Genomic DNA, 21,683 nt, shown 5'->3' with positions numbered 1-21,683 from the left:
ATTTGTAATGTCTGGTTTCTCCCGTGAGGCTGTTGAACTGATGGATCGAAGTGAAATGCCATGCCAGGCGTTAGTGCGGATGCTGGCCAAGAAACCTGGATGGAAAGAAACCAACTTTCAGGTAAAATTCCTTTCCTCCTTTCTAGGTTGAATTTACTTTTAGCTTCACTCCTGATTGAACTGTGGAGAATGAGATCACCATAATTTCTGATCGGGTCCTTCTTGTTTCACTGGATGGTCTCCTTGGTAACCCTTTCCTAAGAGAGATATGCTGAAATATAAACACGGTGCTTTGATGGAGCAAGTGAATGTGTCTACAACAGTTTTTCATTAGAGAACTGCCTTGGCATGTCAGTGTGTAGTAGCTGTCAACCGAAAACATTTATTTTGTTTCATTTATGTAAAACCAGAGAGACTGAAACTTGTCTATTCATGTTCCTTCCTAAACTGTTAGCATGGGAGGTTGCAAAAACTAGCAGGAATCTGATTTGAATTTCCAAACTGAGGTAGTGTTTCTGTTTGCTAGGATTTTTGAAGCATTTAGATGTGGGTGTTTGGGTTTGGTTTTTTTTTTTTTCCACCTCCTCCCTATCCTTAATTGAAGTCATTATTTACTCGTGAGCCTGCCTGAACTCATCCTATCCCCAGTTGCGGTCCAAGCAGGGCCTGTGCCAAAAATAGCGGTGACACTTCTGTGTTTGTCCCTTGTTAGGTGATGCAAATGAAGCTTCATGTTGTGGCCCTGATTGCCCAGAAAGGAAACTTTTCGAAAACCTCAGCTCAGGTTGTCCTGGACGGGCTTGTGGACAAGATCGGCGATGTGAAATGCGGGACCAATGCCAAAGAAGCCATGACGGCAATAGCCGAGGCCTGCGTACTGCCGTGGACCGCCGAACAGGTTGGTCACTCGGGGACTCCCGGGAGGGCTGCCCGTGGGAGGAGGGTGGGGGGCCCACCAGGGAAATGCTGACCTTAAGTCCCTTCACCTTATTGATCTGTCCTGAGGGGAGGCAGGAGTTTGATGGGTTCTTTTCACCTACTATCCCGCTATGGCCTGCTTATGCTGAGTTCTGGTCAGGACTGAATCGTATGAGGAAGATTTTTCCTAAGGGGCAGTAATGCAAGGATGTAGGGGTCCTGGGAGAAATACTCGTCTTCCCTTCTTCTCTTCCACCCCACCGCCAATAAATAAGCAAACATAAGGATTTATAAACACTTTTAAAAAGCTCTGTTTTTGAGAAGCAGCGTGGTCTAGAGGATAGAGAACTGGTGTCCGACTTGGAGATCTCTAGCCTCATCCCGACTCCACTCCTTGCCCGCTCTTGATGGGTTTCCGTGACGCAGTTTTCTCATCTGTAAAATGGGGAGAAAATACCTGTCCTCCATCCCTCTTAGATTGCAAGTCTTGTGTGGGGCAGAGAAACTGTCCAGTATGCTTCCACTGTATCTATTCCAGCACTTGGTACGGTGCATGACATGTAAATGCTTAACAAATATTATTATTGTTGTTACGGCCGTTATTATTTTATGCAGGAATTAAGTATCTCTTTAAAAGCAGGTAAACTTGGGGATTAGGTTTTTTTTTTTGCAGTAGAGCAAAGGCAGTTTATTATTTGTACTCTCCTTTCTGTCTACTACGTCGCTGCTTCTTGTCTAGTTGGTTTTTTGATGCCTGAAAGGGAACAAGAAATTAAAGGATTGCATTCATCTGTTCCAGGTTATGTCTATGGCGTTTTCACAGAAGAATCCTAAGAATCAATCAGAAACCCTGAACTGGCTATCAAATGCAATTAAAGAATTTGGCTTTTCTGGGTAAGTCTCAGGAGAGGAATGAATTAAAAGAGAATTTCAAATTCCGCCCCCCCCAACCTGTGAACTTGGTGCAAGAGCCTTTGCTGTTCGATTTCAGCGTTTGCGAGAAACTGAGAGGGGATAGAATTTCCTTTCTGGAAAAATGTATCCTTCCTTATACCCTTCATATTGCCACATGAGCTGACAATTTTGTGCGAACAATGTAGCAAACAACAGGCCTGTTGCCTGTTGCTCTGGTATCAATCAATCAATGGTGTTTATTGAGTGCTTACTCAAGTGCTTGGGAAAGTATAATACAACTGAATTAGCTGTCCTGTTCCTTGCCCGTAACGAGCTTACAGGGTAGAGACAAATTTGGCATCCTCATATCTTCTCTCTAGTAGGGTGTCATTTCAGGTCTTTCATTTGGTACCTATGTCAGGTCAGCTCCGAGCAAATAGCCGTTTTTTCCCGTGTATTCACTAACTACAGTCACTTTCAACATTTTGAAGTTTTGACGCTGCTCAGTGATTGAAATGTTCTTTACATTCTCTTTCAGATTGAACGTCAAAGCGTTCATCAGCAACGTGAAGACAGCTCTCGCGGCCACAAATCCAGTGAGTACATTTCAGCAAACGGAAACAGTGCCATTGATTCTTTTTGATCCCTAATTTGTTCTGAAAAGTCCCTTCTCTCCCATCTGTCAGGCTGTAAGGACTTCTGCCATCACCCTTCTTGGGGTTATGTATCTGTACGTGGGCCCTTCTTTGCGCATGTTCTTTGAGGATGAGAAACCTGCCCTCCTATCCCAGATTGACGCGGAATTTGAAAAGGTAAGAATTTCTCGAGCCATGTTTTTCCTTTTCTCGGTATTCCTTTTTTCAGAACACAAAGTCTCGCCTTACCGACTTTGATGGTAGTGCCCTAACTGGGCCTGCTGACTGCCTGAAGTGCTGAACGGTGAGCCACGTCTGAAGAGTCTTAGATGAATAGTATCCCGATTTAAAGACAGCCATGTGACTGTTAGGAAGAAACGGACGACCCGTTTTATATAATCGCACCAGTAGCTGGTAGCTGACTAGTCTCACTTGACTGGGAAATAGAATTTCAGCTGCAGGCTGGAAATTCTTTAGCAGCAGACGACTCTGCGGGGAGGAGTCAAACATCCAAATTCCATTGTTGCCGTGGTCCCCTGAAATGGGGTTTTCATTTGTGATTTTTGCCTGCAGATGCAAGGACAGACCCCACCTGCTCCAACCCGAGGAACTTCCAAGCACAGTGCCAGTGCTGGGAATGAGGGTGATGAAGGAGATGAACCAGATGAAGGAGGTTGCGATGTTGTAGATCTATTGCCAAGGACAGAGATCAGGTGGGTCGGAATTTGAGAACAGAGGTTTATTTGAGCAGTAGTGCTGAGCTCTCAAAAGCGTCTGTGTTCTCTTCCCTGCTTTTTTCCTCAGAGAACTCTGGCTTCATTGTTACCCTTTTGGCGGAAGGGGCCTGAACTCAAGCTCTGTTTCTGTCTTTCAGCGACAAAATCACCTCAGAACTGGTGTCCAAAATTGGGGACAAGAATTGGAAGATCCGAAAGGAAGGCTTGGATGAGGTGACAAGCATCATAAATGAAGCCAAGTTCATCCAGCCTAATATCGGTGAACTTGCAACGGCATTAAAAGGTCGTCTTAATGACTCCAATAAAATTTTGGTATGTGGTGCAAACTGACATTACAATGTCCTCTTGTTTCTTGTTTATTAGGTGGAATGAATGGACATTTTGTTGGGGTTTTTGTTTTTTTACCTCCAAGCAGTTAGCTTTAAAAGTATTCAGTTGCCTAAATTTGAAGAGTAATGCAGTGTAATTACTGAGCTATATAAGATGCGGGGCAAAAAAAAATTAAAGCATTCTTCTGTCTGGAAACAAACAGGTTAAATAAAATTTTAGAGGGAGCAACCATTGCTTAAAAATTTTTTCCCAGATGCAGGACTATTGCATCAAAAGGACCAGGCAAATAAATACTCACTGCAAACCGCACAAGGAGTGTAACAGGGAAGGGAGGTGAACAGAGAGAGGCCACTTCACTTCATCACATCATCTGTTCTTCTTTCCCATCTCTCACTTTTCTTGTAGTGTTTTCACTCTGTTAGTTTTCTCTTCCCTTTGTTCCCTGTTTTATCTATCACTCTGCCTCCTCCAAGGGCAGATGCCCATGTCTGTCCCAGCCTAAGGTTTAATCAGTGAGTGTGGAAATACGACTTGGTTGTGTGTGTGCGTGCATGCTTTTTCCTCTTCTTCTGTTCCCTGTCCAAGCATGCATCCAGTGCTCTGCAAATACTCAGTTACCACTCAATAAATACGATCGAATGAGTGAATGAGTTGGTATCATAGGATGAAAACTACTAAGGATACCAACACTAGCCATCCTTTTCGTATATACAAATTTGTATTTGCCAGGGCAAAGTTTTCAATTTACCCAGGCAAGTAGGTCCAGAGGATTTTTTCCATATCCGGATTCCTCTTGTCCTCCTGTTTGCTTATTCTCACTGTTTGTGTGTCCGATTCTGGCTGTGGGAAGTACATCTTTCTGCCCCAGCTTGTAGAGGGTTAGAAACACCTCTCAACCAAGGGTTTGGAAATAAATGGTTCGTTTCCTCCATCCAGGTGCAGCAGACATTGAGCATCCTCCAACAGCTGGCCATAGCCATGGGCCCGAACATTAAGCAACACGTGAAGAGCTTGGGCATCCCTATCCTAACAGTCCTTGGGGACAGCAAGGTAAGATCGGGTCCTCCCCAGATGCAAGAGCACCCCAGGCTTGTCGTGGGAACGATTCTCCTCAGTTGAGAGCACCTGCAAAATTAAAAACGGTATTAGCTGAATAAGAGTCAGTCATGTTGCCAAACTGCCACACCCCTACGTAACTTTATTCGTATAGATATGCCGATCATCGATGGTATTTATTGAGCACTTAATATGTGCACGTTAAGTGCAGAGCACTGGACGAAAGTGCTTGGGAGAGTACAGTGCAACAGAGTAGGTAGACACATTCCCTGCCCACAATAATCTTACAGGCTAGAGGGGGAGACAGACCTTAATATAAATTGTTTATGGATTTGTACATAAGTGCTGTGGGGTCGAGGGAGGGGTGAATAAAGAGTGCAAGTACGAGCGCAGAGGTGATGCAGAAATAAGGGTGAGAAGTGGAAATGACAGTCGGGGAAGGCCTCGTGGAGAAGATGTGGCTTTGAAGTTGGGGAGAATGATCGTCTGTCAGAAGAGAAAAGAGAGGTTGGCAGCGAGAAGGATGAGATCAAGTTAAGTAAGTTGGCATTAGAGGAGCCAAGGTTGGAGGCTGGCTTGTAGTAGGAAATCCAGTATTTTCCTAATAGGATTCTACTGAAAGGATCTCAAAATGGAGCCAAACTGGAAGCTAAAATAGCTAAACAAGCCTCTTAGAAATCTTTAGTAAATGGGAATTTAAGGCCAGAAAACATCCTGTCCTGGAATCTGGCAATCTTCCCTGTCTCTGAAATACTAGTATTGCCACACAAAACGTAGAAACAGTGCCTGTCCCCTCTAACATAACCCATCCTTCCTGGAAAAGGGGAGACAGAAATTTATATATTTATATATATATTTATTATATATTTATATTTATATATATGTATATATATATGTGCTGGTTGAATCATTCTTCCTTAAAGAGCCCCAATATGGGGGACAAAAGATGGAAACCCAACCCCACTTGGTTTTAGGCCCCTAATGCTTTCTTTTGGCACCAGAAAAATTGTAATTCCGGACTTTGAAAAGATGAGACGATGTCTGTCTTATTTAGATAAATCCCATAATAGAGTCTTCTTGATCTCTCCTTTATCCTTGCTTGGATTACACCACTTTTCATTTTCATTTTCCACTAACCCTGTTTCTTATCCCCAGGAATTGCAGGATTACTCCACTTCTTAACGGAAGACTAGGCTGAATGCTCTTAATGAGGTTTACAGCCCTTTGGTGTCCGGTTTATTTTTCTTTAAGCTTTGGGGGCTCGATTGGCACCTTTCGGAGTTCCAGAAAGTATTAAATGTACAGTATTGTTACAGTCGCCTTGTAATTTTCTTGGTAGGAAGTTTTCTCTCTAACTCAAAGGACTTACTACTACTGATAATAATAGTAATTTTGGTTTGTGGGGGGTTTTATGGTATTTAAGCACTTACTAAATGCTGGTCAGTGTACTAAGCACTGGGGTAGATACAAGCTTATCAGGTTGGACACAGTCCCAGTCCCACATGGGGCTCACAGAGAAATGAAATGACTTACCGAAGGTCACACAACAGACAAGTGACAGAACTGGGATTAGAATCCAGGTCCTTCTGACTCCCCAGGCCCATACTCTATCCACTAGACTATAATGCTTCTCATTTGATAAGCACTTACTATGTGCCAAACACTGTGCTGGTGTAGGTACAAGATGATCAAGCCCCGCATGGGGCTCACAGTCTAAGTAGAAGTGAGAACAGATGTTGAATCCCCATTTTGCAGATGAGGGAACTGAGGCAATGAGAAGTTAAGTGATTTCCCTGAGGTCACGCGGCAGGTTTGTGGCAGAGCCAGGACTAGAACCCAGGTCCTCTGACCCCCCAGGCTCGTGCTCTTTGATTAGCAACTTGTGTTCCCATTTATGTAGATGAAGGAAATGAAGAGATGAGAAAATCTGACATATCCATGATTTTTATATTTCTCTCTTTCTCTCTTTCTCTCTCTCTCTTTCTCTCTATTTGCCTTTTTATTCATATTAATGATCTCTTTCTTTTCTCTGCCACGTTGTTTAAGCCTTCACATGCCAGAGTGATTATCTGGGTGGAGCACACGTTTGGAGTATAGGATAGAGAGACCCTTGTGAATATCCTTTCTCATGAGATTTCACATGTTGTCGTCCTCCCTGATGTATGGATGAAGACTTGTAGGCTTTTCTAATTGATGTTATTCTCCCTTCAGAATAACGTTCGAGCTGCTGCCCTGGCAACTGTGAATGCCTGGGCAGAACAGACCGGCATGAAGGAGTGGTTGGAGGGAGAAGATTTATCAGAGGAACTCAAAAAAGAAAACCCATTCCTACGGCAAGAGGTTCGTATTGTTATAAACAAGCCGTTTCCTCGTGCCCTTTAGCCCCTCTCATCCTAGTACAGTGCTAAGCACTTAGTACAGTGCTCTGCACCCAGTAAGCACTCAATAAATACGATTGAATGAATCCTAGTGGTAGGGTCTCCGGTCAAAAGTGATGGAGAAGCCGCAGTCTGGAGACGTCCAGACTGAGAATCTGGGCTAAAGATCTGAATTCTTTCATTCAATCATATTTATTGAGCACTTACTCTTTGCAGAGCACTGTACTAAGCACTTGGGAAGTACATATCGGTAACATATAGAGACGGTCCCTACCCAACAACGGGCTCACAGTCTAGAATTGACACCCACAAATGGACTTGGGCACTGGAATTGATTTTTTTTTAATCAAAGACTTATATTGCTATGAAATGACATAATATAAAAAAAAGAAAAGAAGCAACACCTCCCCAAGATTGGCAGTCAAATCCCAGAAACATCAATCCTTTTCTGTCTCTGCTGAGTTGAAGGGACTAGAGAAGGGAAACCCTCATTGCAACCGTACAGCAAGTTGAATTATGAGCATGCTCTAGAAGTATAAATCATTAATTATTACTTCTATTTCTTAAATGTATGGGCTTTACACTCATGTGAAAAAACAAGAGCAGTGATAGTCATCTGCACCAGGCCCTTTCTGCTCTCGTTCCTGCCTCCCTGGAGTGCAGCCGTTGAGAAGTGCCTATTGCAAAGGTTTTCTTCAGTCCCCGTGGGGCCAAGTAACCACAGCGTAGTGCCAGATCCTGGCTGGTGTTTGCCTTCTTCATCATTACGATCTTCACCACCCACGTTAGTCGGCTATTTTTCAGGATTTCTTCTGGGCCCGTCTGCCTCATGGCATGCCTTATCAAGCTCTTGGGTCAGGAACTTTGACCCTGATGGCATGGCCTCCCCCGCAGGTTTTCTCGCACGTCACGGCCCCTTTCCGCCAGATCCCAGTCTAGAAGCCGGATATCCTTGCTCTTTCCACTGAACCAACAGCAGGGTACCAAAAGAGCTTGGGGTGGCAGGTGTATGGATTAAAGGATACTTGCAGGATTAAGGATTAAGGGCCGCGTATTGGCTGCAGGTCGGATTTAAGCCACACTTTCTGGAAACTGACCCCGAATAAGCTCCGCATCAAAAACAGGAGGGGACCTCAGACACGGACATGAACAACCAGAATGTACACCTACCAGAGAAGGTGAAGGACTCGTAAAGCGGGAGGAAGACAGAGGACAGGGATGAGGGGAAGTGTAGAGGACTGGAGAATAACTGTCATCAGAGAAGGAGTAAAGTAGGGGGGGCCTAGGCAGAGGAAACATGATCAGAACAGATAAAATTAAAAACACAAAATCCCATAAATGTGTATGGACCTCCGTTGGTAACGTTTTTCGAAGTCTACCACCTCTCTTTGAGAGGCTCAAGATCTAGTAGATCCTGACCTTTTTTTGAAGTGCGTTTTTCTGAACAGATGTAATTTTAAGAAAGCTTTAGTTTGTGAAAAGATACGACCGGATTCTAACATAAAAAGTCATCAGGGGGTTTAGTTCTTTAGTAAATTGAACTGGTAGACGTGCATTACTGTAAGGGTAACAGCTGCCGCCTACCTCATTAAATGTAGTACAGTCTTCGAGGTTCTCGCAAACTGATCGACTGTTGGAAGACTCTCTGTGTAAAACAGTGCCGTAATGGAGACCGACCGCTTGTTAATCCAATTATTCGAACCATCTACCACTCTGAGTATATGATTACTGTCCTTTCTCACTTGGCAGCTTCTGGGGTGGCTGGCTGAGAAGCTCCCTAGTCTCCGTTCCGCTCCCGCAGACCTCACCCTGTGCGTTCCTCACCTGTACTCGTGCCTGGAAGATCGAAATGGAGACGTGCGAAAGAAAGCCCAGGATGCCCTGCCGTTCTTCATGATGCATCTTGGCTATGAGAAGATGGCCAAAGCGACTGGGAAGCTAAAGGTACTCTTTTTGAGTTGGAAGCCAGTGTAAATGCAGGAGGTTTCGAACATCTGTTAATAATGGTGGTATTCGTTAAGCACTTTTGTGTCAGTGTACTAAGCACTGGGGGTAACACAGTCTCTGCCCCTCACTGGTCTCGCAGCCTAAGTAGGAGAGAGAACCGAAAGTGACTCCCCATTTTACGGATGAGGGAACTGAGGCACGGTAAAGTTGTGACTTGCCCAAGGTTACACAGCAGGCAAATGGCAGGGCCTCCCTTTCCTCTCAGGTCCACAGTGATCAACCTGGGCTTGAGGCTGCAGAACTCCTTCTTTGGTCCAGTTGGTCCACGGGCTCAGCTTGGCTGGATCCCAACTAAACGCTCCCTGCTTTTTTCCCATTTAAGGCTCGTAGGAGGTTGGGAGTCGGAGTGAGAGGGCGGGAGGCCTGCCGCACCTCAGGTGCTCTGAGATTACCTTGCTTGCATCATCATCATTTCCATGGAACAGTCACGGAAATAGAAGGCACTTTGCCACACCTCCCAGAGAGGAGGTGATACTAGCCCCCACAAAGACTCTTAGCAGCAGAATGGTTGTCTTGTAGAATCTCTGCTGACTCCAGGAATGTAAAATGGAGAAGCAGCATGGCCTAGTGAATAGAGCACAAGCTTAGGAATCAGAAGGATCTGGGTTCTAATGCCGGCTATGCTGTGACACTTGGGCGAGTCAGTTAACTTCTCGGTGCCTCAGTTACCTCATGTGCGAAACAGGGATTAAGACTGAGCCCCATGTGGGACGTGGGCTGTGTCCAACCTGATTAGCTTGTGTCTACCCCAGTTCTTCTTAGAGTGCCTGGTACAAAGTAAATGCTTACCAAATACCATTAAAAAAAAAACAAAAACAAAAAATGCACTTCTGATTCTCCAGGAGGATACCTGATCTGGTGTGATTTAGGGTGTCCTTCCTTGCAATTCATTGCCCGCCTGGAAGCTTTCGTAAAGATTCTGCTAACTATTCAATAAAGATCAGATCAGTGTGTAATACATCTCTCACCTATATGCACCGTGTCTAGCCAACTTCCAAGGACCAGGTACTGACGATGCTAGAGAAAGCCAAAGCAAATATGCCAGCCAAACCTGCTGCTCCAGCTAAAACGTCTTCCAAACCTACAGGAGGAACAGCTCCAGTTAAATTCCAGCCTGCATCAGGTAATATTAACGGGGAAGGGTGAACAGGAGAAGAAGAAATTGCTTTGGAGAATTTGCCCGCTGGTCTAAATGAAAGCTTGAATATTCGAGTGTTGTTTCCCTTTTTTCCTTTACCTAAGTCGAATTCTGGAGCTAGAAAGTCTCTGAGAGATTAATATAGAATGTGTGTACGTGTGCCCCACTCCAACACACCCCACCCCTTTTAGTAGGGCAGAGATTCTTAGATCTTAGAACATTAGAGGATAAAGGGCCAGCTTCCTGTCATTAAGCAGGTAAAGAGTAAACCATCCAGGACCAATGGTTGTGTTGTTTTTTAAAAACACCTTCAAGAATGGTGTATGTCTTTAGGTTAAACGTGCAGAATAAGGAATAGAAATATAAGCATTGTTTAGTAGTGCAGGTGTACTTTTCCACCTGTGAACTTCAAAACCTCCAGTTTTCTCTCCATCTCGTTTTCCCCTGTTGTGATGTGACTGTACCTTTCTGTAAAGTATTTGCACTCTCTTGTTTCCAAAGCACCCGTTGAAGATTATGTGTCCAGCACAGTGGAGTCCAAGCCTGACCCCAAAAAGGCCAAAGTAGGAGGCATTGCCTCTAAAGCAAAGGTACAGAGATTATTTCCATTAAGGGATGGTGGGATGGCTTTGGACATCTGGGATCTAGGTCAATGGAAATTGATTTGGGTTCTTCTCGTTTAGTTGTGTGATAGAGACTAATGAGGAACTTCTTTTAGAAACCTTTAATATGTAGTGGGTTTAGGGATTCATGTCAATTACAGTGGTGATTGGGGCCATCTTTTAGTTATATTCATATCTTTCAGGTATATTTAGTGAGAGAGAGAGAGAGAGAGAGAGAGAATGAATGAATGAACGAGAACACAAGTGAACCAGAAATGCCACTGAAATCCATCCTGTTTTCTAGTTTGGTATTTCAGGTGTTCCCATTTAATGCTTCATTCATTCAGTCATATTTATGGAGCGCTTACTCTGTGCAAACCACTGTACTAAGTGCTTGGAAAGTTCAATTCAGCAAGAGAGAGACAATCCCTCCCCACGCTGGGCTTACACTCTAGAAGTTTGGTGACTTTAAAAAAAAAAAAAAACGTATCAGGGGGTGTCTCTGACACAATGCCCCCTCAGGATCCAGCTATTTTTGGTTAGAGAAAAATGGGGTTGGCCTCCTTGAAATTTGACCCTTAAAATTCCCAAAACTGGGAAATGTTGTCCCCACACCAAGGAAATGCCCTGTAACCTAATGCTATTGTGGCTAAATAATGGTTCCTATGATATGCATCACCTACCCTAAGCAGAGAGACTTAAGGATGCATTATCATTATTATTATTATTGTACTATGGGTCAAACACTGGGGTAGGTACAAGATATGCAGCTTAGACAGAGTACTTATCCCACAGTGGCTCACAGCATCTTTGAGCTATAAGGCACCCTCCACTGGGGATTTCAAAAGTTCATTTCAAGTTCTTGAATTTGGTCCAAATGAAGTCAATCAATAAACCATGTATCAAGGTTCAGCACGGAGACGCTTCCATAAGTTAGGTAATATTGTCTTGTTAGACATCACTGCTGATGGTGAGACGGCATCCGTGAGCAGATACACCAACCTTCAAGGATAAAGTATCCCATTTCTGGCTGCACACCTTTGTGATAAGTAGTGTTCAGGCACGAGGGGCTAAGTGATATGCCCTCCCCCTCCCACAGCCAGACACATACTTGTGTTGCTTTCGCTGGAGGAGTAATGGTTTGCATTACGAAACCGCTCGCGGTGCCTCACCTCTTCCCCGTGCTCTTCAAGCACATGTTGCGAGACCGCGAGCAGGGAGAATGGATGCACTCTGCAGTCACAGAACAGGAAGCCTGGGCCTTGAGTGCCAGCAGCAGGCAACCACGGGGTCCTCCCTCACCCTATAGTAAGCCGTTGTTCGGGACGAAACTTAGAGAAGCAGCATGGCTCAGTGGAAAGAGCCCGGGCTTTCGAGTCAAGAGGTCATGGGTTCTAATCCCGGCTCCGCCACTTGTCAGCTGGGTGACTTTGGGCAAGCCACCTCACTTCTCTGGGCCTCAGTTACTTCATCCGTATAATATGGATGAAGACTGAAGACTGAGCCCCACCTTGTATCCCCCCAGCGCTTAGAACAGTGATTTGCACATAGCGCTTACTAAATGCCATCATTATTATTTTTATTATTAGTAAAGGTCCCCTCCACTTTTTCGGAGCTAAAAATAACAAAAAAAGGTTAGCTCTCCATTGCACAACTAAACGGATCTAATATGCAGGGAAGGGTGGGTGTTTCAGGGAGCAGCACAGCGGCCGATTGAAGGTCAAGAAGCAGGATAAATTCAGTTCAGAGTTACAGAAATGCCTGTTAGTCATTCAGCGATAAGTCTTAGTCCTGAATTTCAGCCTAAAAGTTGACTGGCTTATACCCTAAAAGCCATCTGTCTAGCCAGGCCAGCGCGAGTTTGAGCAGGGGGTGAGTCCCAGGTTCCTCTGGCTCAGAGTCCCACGGCCACAACTTCCCCAACAGTGTAAAAGTCGACCCCTCCTCACCTTTCCAGGACTGGAGCGGGATCCGAAGGGAAGCTTCCCTATCAGCCTACAAGCCTCCGGGCTGATGGTAAGGGAGAGAAGCAGCTGGTAGGTGGAGCTTCATTCGGCCACTCTTGTCAGGTTCTCATCCTTCTCAAATTCTGTAATGTATTGGAACAGGTGGGGCAATAGTTTCTCTCCCCTTTCAAAATTTTGTTCTCATGTGTTCCAGGTCTTATTTAGTTGGAAGACCTTTTGGGACCGACTCAAATGTTAGGACTAAAAAAATCCTTTTCTAGCTAGTGGTAACAGTGAACCTATCCTCCATTCAGGGAAGCCCATTGTAACAGGGGAGTTGGGCGACAGGAGACTTTAACGTGCCTGAATTATAATCACAGCACTGCAGAAGATATGGGTTCAGTTTTTGGGGGGCCAAGGGGGCGGATCAGCCCCAGTGGGTCTAACACAGCTCCAGGCTAATGAGTCTGCCTATCTGGACGAGTACCGTTCCCTGAAACTCAAGTTAATTCAGCCCTTTCAAAATATATGGACTTAATTGAAGGACACAAGTCAGTCAGCCAGTGGCATTTGAGTGCTTTTGTGCGGAGCATGGCACTAAGCGCTTAGCACGTAGACATCCACATTCATGACGTGAGCTGCACTATTTGGAGCCTCTACTGTATTTAGATTTAAATTCTGTGGAAATTTTGATAAGTAGGAAATCAATAGTTCCAAAATGCTCCCTGGTGCCATGTTAAAATCTGGCAGAGATTGTGCTGAAATAGAAGCGTGCCTAAAAGTCAAAAGATGGAGAAAAGCTTTTTCACCTGAAAAATGTGAAACCCGCTTCATTAATTTATACACTTGGAAATGATGTTTACTGAGTGCTTACTATATGCCAAGCACTGTTAATAATATTAACCCACTTCATTAATTTGTACACTTGGAAATGATTTCTAAGTGCTCACTATATGCCGAACACTTGTTAATATTAACCCGCTTCATTAATTTATACACTTGGAAATGATTTTTATTAAGTGCTTACTATATGCCAAACACTGTTGTTAATATTAACCTGCTTTATTAATTTATACACTTGGAAATGATTTTTATTAAGTGCTTACTATATGCCAAGCACTGCTAATAGTATTGAAAATAATTCTATTAAGTCTTTACTCTGTGCCAAGCACTGGGGTAGATACCATATGGGGCCCACAATCTAAGTGGGACGGAGTAGGATTTAACCTCCATTTTACAGAAGAGGAAGCAAACACAGAGTAGTTAAGTAGCTTGGCCTCGATCGGACAACAGACAAGTAACGGAGCCAGGATTAGAACCCGCGTCCTCTGAATCTGAGACCTGTGTTCTCCCCACTAGGCCATGCTGCTTCTCTAATTGGATGGGGATGACATTTAGAGAGGCAGGTAGTCAGAGCTGTTTAACCAGCCAGAATATTCTGTGGGCTGCTGCAGTTCACGCCTGTCCGAAAGCAAACCAATCTAAAAAATATGGAGGAATGAGACATAGAAATACTGGTGTTCTTACAAAAGCCCATTATTTCACAGTAGACTTCCATGCTGCCAGTGACCTACCCGAAGATGTGACTTTGCTACTGGAATGCTTGGTCTCTACTCTTTCCGTGCAGTGCTGAAAGGCAAAAGGGGCTCGGATCAGAAAAAGGGGTGGGACCAAGGCATTGGAAAGGTCCTGGCCATTCTGAAAAGACCAGGGGGGTCTGCGGGGATGGTCACGGGGTCAGGGTGGGAGAAGGCGGAAGAAGCAAAGCATGACAGACTCTGATGGTGAGACTCCACCTCAGTCTGCATCCCGGTGCAGATGAGGAAAGCTCCCCCCGCCCTTGGGTCCTCTGGGCTGCAAGTTCCTTAATGATGGCATTTATTCCTTCAGTCGTACTTATTGAGCGCTTACTGTGTGCAGAGCACTGTACTAAGCGCTTGGGAAGTACAAGTTGGCAACGTATAGAGACGGTTCCTACCCAACAGTGGGCTCACAGTCTAGAAGACTATTTATTAAGCGCTTACTATGTGCAAAGCACTGTTCTAAGCTGCTGGGGTAGGTACAAGGTAATCAAGTTGTCCCACGTGGGGCTCACAGGCTTAATCCCCGTTTTCCAGATGTGGTAACTGAGGCCCAGAGGAGTGAAGTGACTTGCCCAAAGTCGCCCAGCTGACAAGTGGCGCAGCGTGGCTCAGTGGAAAAAGCCTGGGCTTTGGAGTCAGAGGTCATGGGTTTGAATCCTGGCTCCGCCACATGCTTGCTGTGTGACCTTGGGCAAGTCACTTCACTTCTCTGTGCCTCAGTTCCCTCATCTGTCAAATGGGGATGAAGACTGTGAGGCCCCCCCGTGGGACAACCTGATCACCTTGCAACCTCCCCAGTGCTTAGAACAGTGCTTTGCACATAGTAAGCGCTTAATAAATGCCATTAAAAAAAAAAAAGTGGCGGAGCCGGGATTTGAACCCATGACCTCTGACTCCAAAGCCCGGGCTTTTTCCACTGAGCCACGCTGCTTCCTTGTGGGCAGGGGGTGTGTCTGCCAACTCCGTTATATTGTACTCTCCCAAGCACTTAGGGCAGTGCCGTATACACACAGTAGGTCCTCAGTAAGTGCGACTGATTGATCCTCGGGCCGGACCAGAGGCTGTGTCTTGTCAGCCATAGGAGAAGCAGGAGGGCTAGCCAGTTCCCCAGCCATGGAGCCGGAAAAAATAAAAACGGAAAAAAGGGAGATAATTTTTCATGGCGTTTATTTAGCGCCTGCTATGTGCCAAGCACTGTTCTAAGCGCTGGGGAGGTTGCAAGGTGATCAGGTTGTCTCACGGGGGGCTCACAGTCTTAATCCCCATTTTACAGAGGAGGTAACTGAGGCCCAGAGAAGCGAAGTGACTTGCCCAAAGTCACCCAGCTGACAGTTGGCGGAGCCGGGATTTGAACCCATGACCTCTGACTCCAAAGCCCGAGCTCTTTCCACTGAGCCATGCTATTCTCCCGTGGCTCAGTGGCTCCCGTTCAAACCGGAACGGGAGCCCCGGCACTTGTTCTCTTACTGGTGCCCCATCCTCTAATAATAATAATAATAGCATTTATTAAGCACTTACTATGTGCAAAGCACTGTTCTAAGCGCTGGGGAGGTTACAAGGTGACCAGGTTGTCCCACGGGGGGCTCACAGTCTTCATCCCCATTTTCCAGATGAGGTAACTGAGGCCCAGAGAAGTTAAGTGACTTGCCCCAAGTCACACAGCTGACAATTGGCAGAGCCAGGGTTTGAACCCATGACCTCTGACTCCAAAGCCCGGGCTCTTTCCATTGAGCCACGCTGCTTCTCTAGACCGTAAGCTCGTTGTGGGCAGGGAATGTGTCTGTTTATTGTTGTACTTTCCCAAATGCCTAGTATAGTGCTCTGCGCATAGTAAGCGCTCAATAAATGAGTGAATGAATGAATGAATTTTCCATAGAGGATGAGAGCTGAGGATGAGAAGTGATATGTATGGCTTTGAACGCTGGTCAATACTTTGGCCTCTTATGGAGGAACAGAGTTTTACAGCATCGATCATTGATTTCCTCTCCTGTTTTCAGAGCGTACAGGGAAAAAAGGTGCCAAACAAAACCAGTCTGAAGGAGGACGAAGATAAATCTGGTCCTGTTTTCATTGTTGTTCCAAATGGGAAAGAGCAGAGGATGAAAGATGAAAAAGGATTGAAGGTGAGGCACAGACACCCCCCCCACCCCAGCTTAGAAAGCTCCATCCAGAGAATATGACGCTTAAAATCAGTCCTGATGTAACATCTGACTTTAAATGAAATCTTTTTATGTGAATTAAGTCTACCTCCCCAGCATCCGCACAACGGTCTGCTTTAAACACCCTTTCTGAACAATCAAAAAATGGATCTACCACTCCTGGATTCCAGGAGTGGGTGGAGGTTGAGTTTGTCTCGTCTTCAGAAATGCCTCGATTAATTAAGTGTATGAAACATAGTCGGCCGGGTTCTTCATTCAAAGGTTTTCCTCCACGTTCCTCTTGTTCCCCTGGTTTTAGGTTAACATTTGAGTCCCTCATAATGGGCCCAGAGGGGAAGCCAGTCTGGAAAATTTTCTAGGACCGTGTAATGCCAAGTGGCTATCGTGATCCCTCTCTCATCCCTGATCTCTGCCAGGTACTGAAGTGGAATTTCACTACTCCCCGGGATGAGTATATTGAACAACTGAAGACCCAGATGTCCAGCTGTGTGGCCAAATGGTTGCAAGATGAAATGTTTCATTCGGACTTCCAGCATCATAACAAAGCCTTGGCTGTCATGGTTGAGGTGAGTTTGGGTTTTGAGGAAGGCAGTTGATGAAAACGTGAATCCCATGAGGGACCAGGGACTGGGTTTGACCCGTTTAACTTGTATCTCCCCCAGCACTTAGAACAGTGCTTGACACACGGTAAGCGCTTAACGGATACTATGTTGAAAAATAAGCATTTAAAAAATGCTTAATTTAGGAAGTATCTAGTGGGTGACAAATTCTGAGATGGAAACTCTGCCATCGGCCCTCAAATTTGGAGGAGCAAAGCGCAGTCTAGTGAAAACAACACAGGCCCGGGAGACAGGGGACTTAAAGTTCGAATCCCCGTTCTCCCACTTGCCACCAGTCTGACGATGGGCAAGTCGCTTAACTTCCCTGGGACTCAGTTTCCTCTTCTGTAAAAAGGGATTCAGTACCTATTCTCCTCCTCAGGCGTGAGTTCCATGTTGGACAAGCAATGTTTCCAACCTGATTATCTTGTGTCAACCCCAGTGCTTAGTACAGTGCTTGGCGCAAAGGAAGCACTTTGCAAAAGCCACCGATTATTATTGTCATTATTAATAAAGATTTTTTTAGGCCTGACCATGGTTGAAAAATTCAGTCAAATTATATTGGCTCTTTCAGTTTCAGGGGAAAAGTAATGCTTTCCCTCATTATCCCCATTGAGGTGACAGTCTGAGCATAGAAATAGACACAGAACCAACGTAAAGAAGGTGCAAGCGTATCATTCCTGTTAATAACGACTAGCCTGTATTAGAAACCTTAAAACAGTGGAAGTGCAAGATCTACCACCCTCAGCCTGAGCCTCGGTAGCATTAAACTGTTTATTTTTCCAAAGGATGCTTGACGTGTGTTTTCTTCTTTGATTAAGCACCTGGAGATGGAGAAGGAGGGTGTCATCGGTTGTCTGGATCTCATTTTGAAGTGGCTTACTCTGCGATTCTTTGATACCAATACAAGTGTTCTGATGAAAGCCTTGGAATACCTAAAATTACTCTTTGCCTTGCTGAGTGAGGAGGAATACCACCTTACGGAGAATGAGGCATCTTCGTTCATTCCCTATCTCATCCTCAAGGTAGAGTGCTCTCTGTGGAGCTGCTGGGATGCAGACTTGGGCTCCGGGGTCCAGCTTCTTGGCATGACCACCTCTGCCGGCGACACGGACGAGCGTGGAAGGAAAACTTTGCTCACGGTCAAATACCTCGCCTGTGTTTCTTCTCGCTCAGGTCGGGGAACCGAAAGATGTCATCCGCCGGGATGTGCGGGCCATCCTGAACCGGATGTGCCTGGTCTACCCAGCCAGCAAAATGTTCCCTTTCATCATGGACGGGACCAAGTCCAAGAATTCTAAGCAGCGAGCAGGTGGGGGACGATGGTTTGGAAGATGGGCACCGGGGGTCCCTGAGGGAGGAGAGGGAAGAGAGCCGGGGAAGGCAGTGTGGTGCACCTCGACTCTGTCTGAGGCGACTGTGAGAGTGATGAGTTGCACGCTGGTGGAGCCAAAGCATCGGTCGATGTGGGCGCCACTCCGTATCACCTTGGTGACAAAACCAAGTGCACAGGGGCCATCTGACTCTCAGTCCTCCCAGGCTTCAAGGGAGCACGCTCACTAGCTCTAGCATTACATTTTCACCAGGAAACTTATCGCCAGGAGAGGCTGTGAGCCCGTTGTTGGGTAGGGACCGCAACTTGTACTTCCCAAGTGCTTAGTACAGTGCTGTGCACACAGTAAGCACTCAATAAATACGAATGAATTAATGAATAAACCCTGGCTATGGAGGTCACTCTACCTATACCGTTGGTGACTTTTTTTTCCCCCAGGAATGAACGGTACTTGTGATCTGAATCAAGTCCTTCCTTATTTATGTTAATGGCTGTCTCCCCTCTAGACTCCAAGCTCATTGTGAGCAGGGAATGTATTTGTTATAATGTACTCTCCCAAGCGTTCAGTACAGTGCTCTGCACACAGTGAGTGCTCGATAAATGCAACCAGCTGACTGACTTGGGGATTGCTTGTATCCACCCCAGCGCTTAGTGCATGCCTGGCGCATAGTTTAAGCATTTAACAAATACCATCGTTATAATTATTATTTGAACGGCGCTTTGTACATAGTAAGCGCTTAACAAATGCAGTCATCGTCATCATCATAACTTCCTCTAGTGACATTTCTCAGGCATCCCCTTCTGTTTCATTAGAATGTCTGGAAGAGCTCGGGTGCCTGGTCGAATCCTACGGCATGAACGTCTGCCAGCCAACCCCAGGGAAAGCCTTAAAGGAAATGGCCATTCACATCGGAGACCGTGATAACACTGTGCGCAACGCTGCACTCAATACCATTGTGACCGTCTACAACGTGCACGGGGACCAGGTGTTGAAGCTCATTGGAAACGTGAGTGAGCCCATCCCCGGGAGAGTGGACCGGCACTGTCCCCGGGGGGCTGAAATGGTTCCCGTGTTCCTGCACCGTTACTGCGTTCTCTCAAGTTGGGTTTGCACCGTTCAGCTTTGGACCTAAATCTGAGGGAGTCTTGGCCTCGAGTTCCAAAAATGAAAACGTTAAACTTGATTTTCCCGGGGCTTCCCAGTTCAGCTACCTGCTCAAAAAAAGAAAGGCCAGCTTTTCAGCTCTGAAACTGTAGTGTGTTCTAAAATTCAATGTGGCAAGCAGTTCTAAAATCTAATTATGCCAGGTGATCCTTAAAAAGCTTGTGGGGTCAAAAAGGATAAATCTTGTAGTTAAAACTGGGAGTACAAAGACATGCATTGAATTTCTGTGGCTCCCAGTTTCTCATTTTTAGGGATAGTTGTGGTAGGAGCCTGCAACCATATTTTTAACATTCTACACCTCTCATCTTGTAGAACTTTAAAACAAAAAAGGGGCAGCGCTTGGGAGAGTACAATATAACAAATACATTCCCTGCCCACAGTGAGCTTAGAGACTAGATGGGGAGACAGCCATTAATATAAATAAGGAAGGACTTGACTCGGATCACAATACAGTTCATTCTTGGGGGGAAAAAGAAAGTCACCAACAGCATAGGTAGAGTGACCTTGAATTGGGGGAGATTGCTGGTGTGATGACATTCTCAAATCTGTCCTTCACTTGCAGATCACAAGGTAATGTCATAAATCACCAGGAGTAGAGAGGTTATGACTTTCAGGTGTGGCCAGTTCATATCGCTCACACTCAGTGTGGAAATGTGAGGCTTTACCATTTTTTAAAAAATGGTATTTAAGTTCTTACTGTGTGCCAGGCACTGTACTAAGCGCTGGGGTAGATATGGGCTAATTAGGTTGGAGGCAGTCCATGTCCCACATGTCTCCATTTTACAGCTGAGGTAACTGAGGCACAGAGAAGTCAAATAGCTCGCCCAAGATCCCACAGCAGACAAGTGGTGGAGCCGGGATTGGAGCCCAGTTTCTCTGATCCCAGGCCCGTGCTCTTTCTCCTAGGCCAGACTGTACTCTTGATTCCTGAAATTGAATCTATGGTGTCTTTAGGTTTTGGGGGAAGAGAATACAGCTTTGTCCTATTCTTGAAGTGATAGGGGTTATGAAATTAAGTAGTAGTAGTAGTAATCTTGGTAGTTATTGAATGCCCGTTTTGGGTCAAAGACTGTACCCAGGTCTGGGTTGAATTCGAAATAAGTAAATCCGGACTTAGTCCCTTTCCCACGGTCTTGGAGAGGGAGGACAAGACATTTAGTCAAGAGAAATAAGTGTTTGGTAGGAGCACATAGAAAATCCAGATCAACAGCAAGGAGAATAGAAAGGTCAAATGTGGTCTCTCCCCTAGCTTTCCGAAAAGGACATGAGCATGCTTGAGGAGAGAATTAAGAGATCGGCAAAGAGACCCGCTGCTGCTCCAGTAAAACCGGTGGAGGAAAAACCTCAACGCACTCAAAGCACAAATTCCAACGCCGGTATGCTGCGCAAGGGTCCGGCTGAGGATATGTCCTCCAAACTCAAGTATGTCGCAGGAGCTGATGGTCTCTACTTTGTGTGTGTCGGAGCGTGTCCTGTAAGAGGGCCTGAGGTTTTTGTGACCATTGTTTTGCATGAGGAAAGTGAGGCGAAGTAACGGCGTGTTTTGCGTCTTTTCTGTCTTCATTGTCTTTTGGTCTTTGTCTCCAAAATCTCTTCTAAATGGTCTTGTGCCTTCTTTCACTGCTTCTCCATGGACAGAATTATGTATCGCACTTATAGGATGTAAGTACTGACTGCTCACTGTTTTGATAGCAGGGCTCTTGTCTCTCTCTAACTTCTGAGTTGGCTTCATCCCCTCCGGAGGGTGATTGGCTTAGAGCCGATAACCACGGTAGGCCGCCTGCAAATTTACAGGGCAAACGGCGCCTCACCCACGAGCATCCTTTGCCCGAACGTTGCAACCTTGAGTGTGGTGGCCGATGTTTTGGGCCGGCTCCTGTCTGCGTGTCCGATTGGTCTTGGGGAAACCAGACTCTGTCTTTGGACTGGCCAGTAATTATTCGATCCTAAATTGGCCTTGTGAATGCCCAGACTTGGTTAGGAGTAGTACGGCTGTGCCATTGGGTGGGGAGGGGGTGGAGGGCATATAGTGAACTGATATTACCACTGCAAAATGAGCAGTCTGGACCATCTTGTCTAAGGGTTTTAATGGAATGGGTCACCGACAGACTGTAAAGAATGACACCAGGAATCCCGGAGGCAGTTGAATGGAGCATTCTCATTGCCCCCTCTTCTCCCGCCACCCCCACAAACCTGGGAGAAA

At 45.7% G+C, this 21,683-nt stretch overlaps 1 protein-coding gene and 1 non-coding gene across 4 annotated transcripts in view; both read left to right on the top strand.

Moving 5' to 3' along the window:
• The window catches only part of CKAP5 (cytoskeleton associated protein 5), a 98,926-nt gene that overhangs the window by 65,806 nt on the left and 11,437 nt on the right, over positions 1 to 21,683 (top strand). For 2 of the 3 annotated variants that reach the window (XM_038764028.1, XM_038764026.1), the window contains 19 exons: positions 29 to 121; positions 713 to 898; positions 1,718 to 1,812; positions 2,351 to 2,408; positions 2,499 to 2,624; positions 3,021 to 3,160; positions 3,322 to 3,496; positions 4,451 to 4,564; positions 6,782 to 6,910; positions 8,698 to 8,892; positions 9,943 to 10,078; positions 10,595 to 10,683; positions 16,222 to 16,347; positions 16,800 to 16,949; positions 17,804 to 18,007; positions 18,159 to 18,294; positions 19,129 to 19,322; positions 20,730 to 20,902; positions 21,119 to 21,142. In XM_038764028.1, the coding sequence (XP_038619956.1) occupies positions 29 to 121; positions 713 to 898; positions 1,718 to 1,812; positions 2,351 to 2,408; positions 2,499 to 2,624; positions 3,021 to 3,160; positions 3,322 to 3,496; positions 4,451 to 4,564; positions 6,782 to 6,910; positions 8,698 to 8,892; positions 9,943 to 10,078; positions 10,595 to 10,683; positions 16,222 to 16,347; positions 16,800 to 16,949; positions 17,804 to 18,007; positions 18,159 to 18,294; positions 19,129 to 19,322; positions 20,730 to 20,902; positions 21,119 to 21,142 (2,543 nt within the window). The remainder of the gene's footprint in view (positions 1 to 28; positions 122 to 712; positions 899 to 1,717; positions 1,813 to 2,350; positions 2,409 to 2,498; positions 2,625 to 3,020; positions 3,161 to 3,321; positions 3,497 to 4,450; positions 4,565 to 6,781; positions 6,911 to 8,697; positions 8,893 to 9,942; positions 10,079 to 10,594; positions 10,684 to 16,221; positions 16,348 to 16,799; positions 16,950 to 17,803; positions 18,008 to 18,158; positions 18,295 to 19,128; positions 19,323 to 20,729; positions 20,903 to 21,118; positions 21,143 to 21,683) is intronic. The other variant, XM_038764029.1, reaches the window with a different exon arrangement.
• LOC119944411 lies at positions 18,401 to 18,511 on the top strand. Its single transcript, XR_005455892.1, has one exon. It is a non-coding gene; the product is annotated as a small nucleolar RNA SNORD67 (small nucleolar RNA).

This window comes from Tachyglossus aculeatus, chromosome 22 (assembly GCF_015852505.1).
Source record: "Tachyglossus aculeatus isolate mTacAcu1 chromosome 22, mTacAcu1.pri, whole genome shotgun sequence".
Classification (NCBI taxonomy): domain Eukaryota; kingdom Metazoa; phylum Chordata; class Mammalia; order Monotremata; family Tachyglossidae; genus Tachyglossus; species Tachyglossus aculeatus.
The sequence above is the reverse complement of the archived record's forward strand: the minus strand, read 5'-3'. Positions and strand labels throughout refer to the sequence as shown.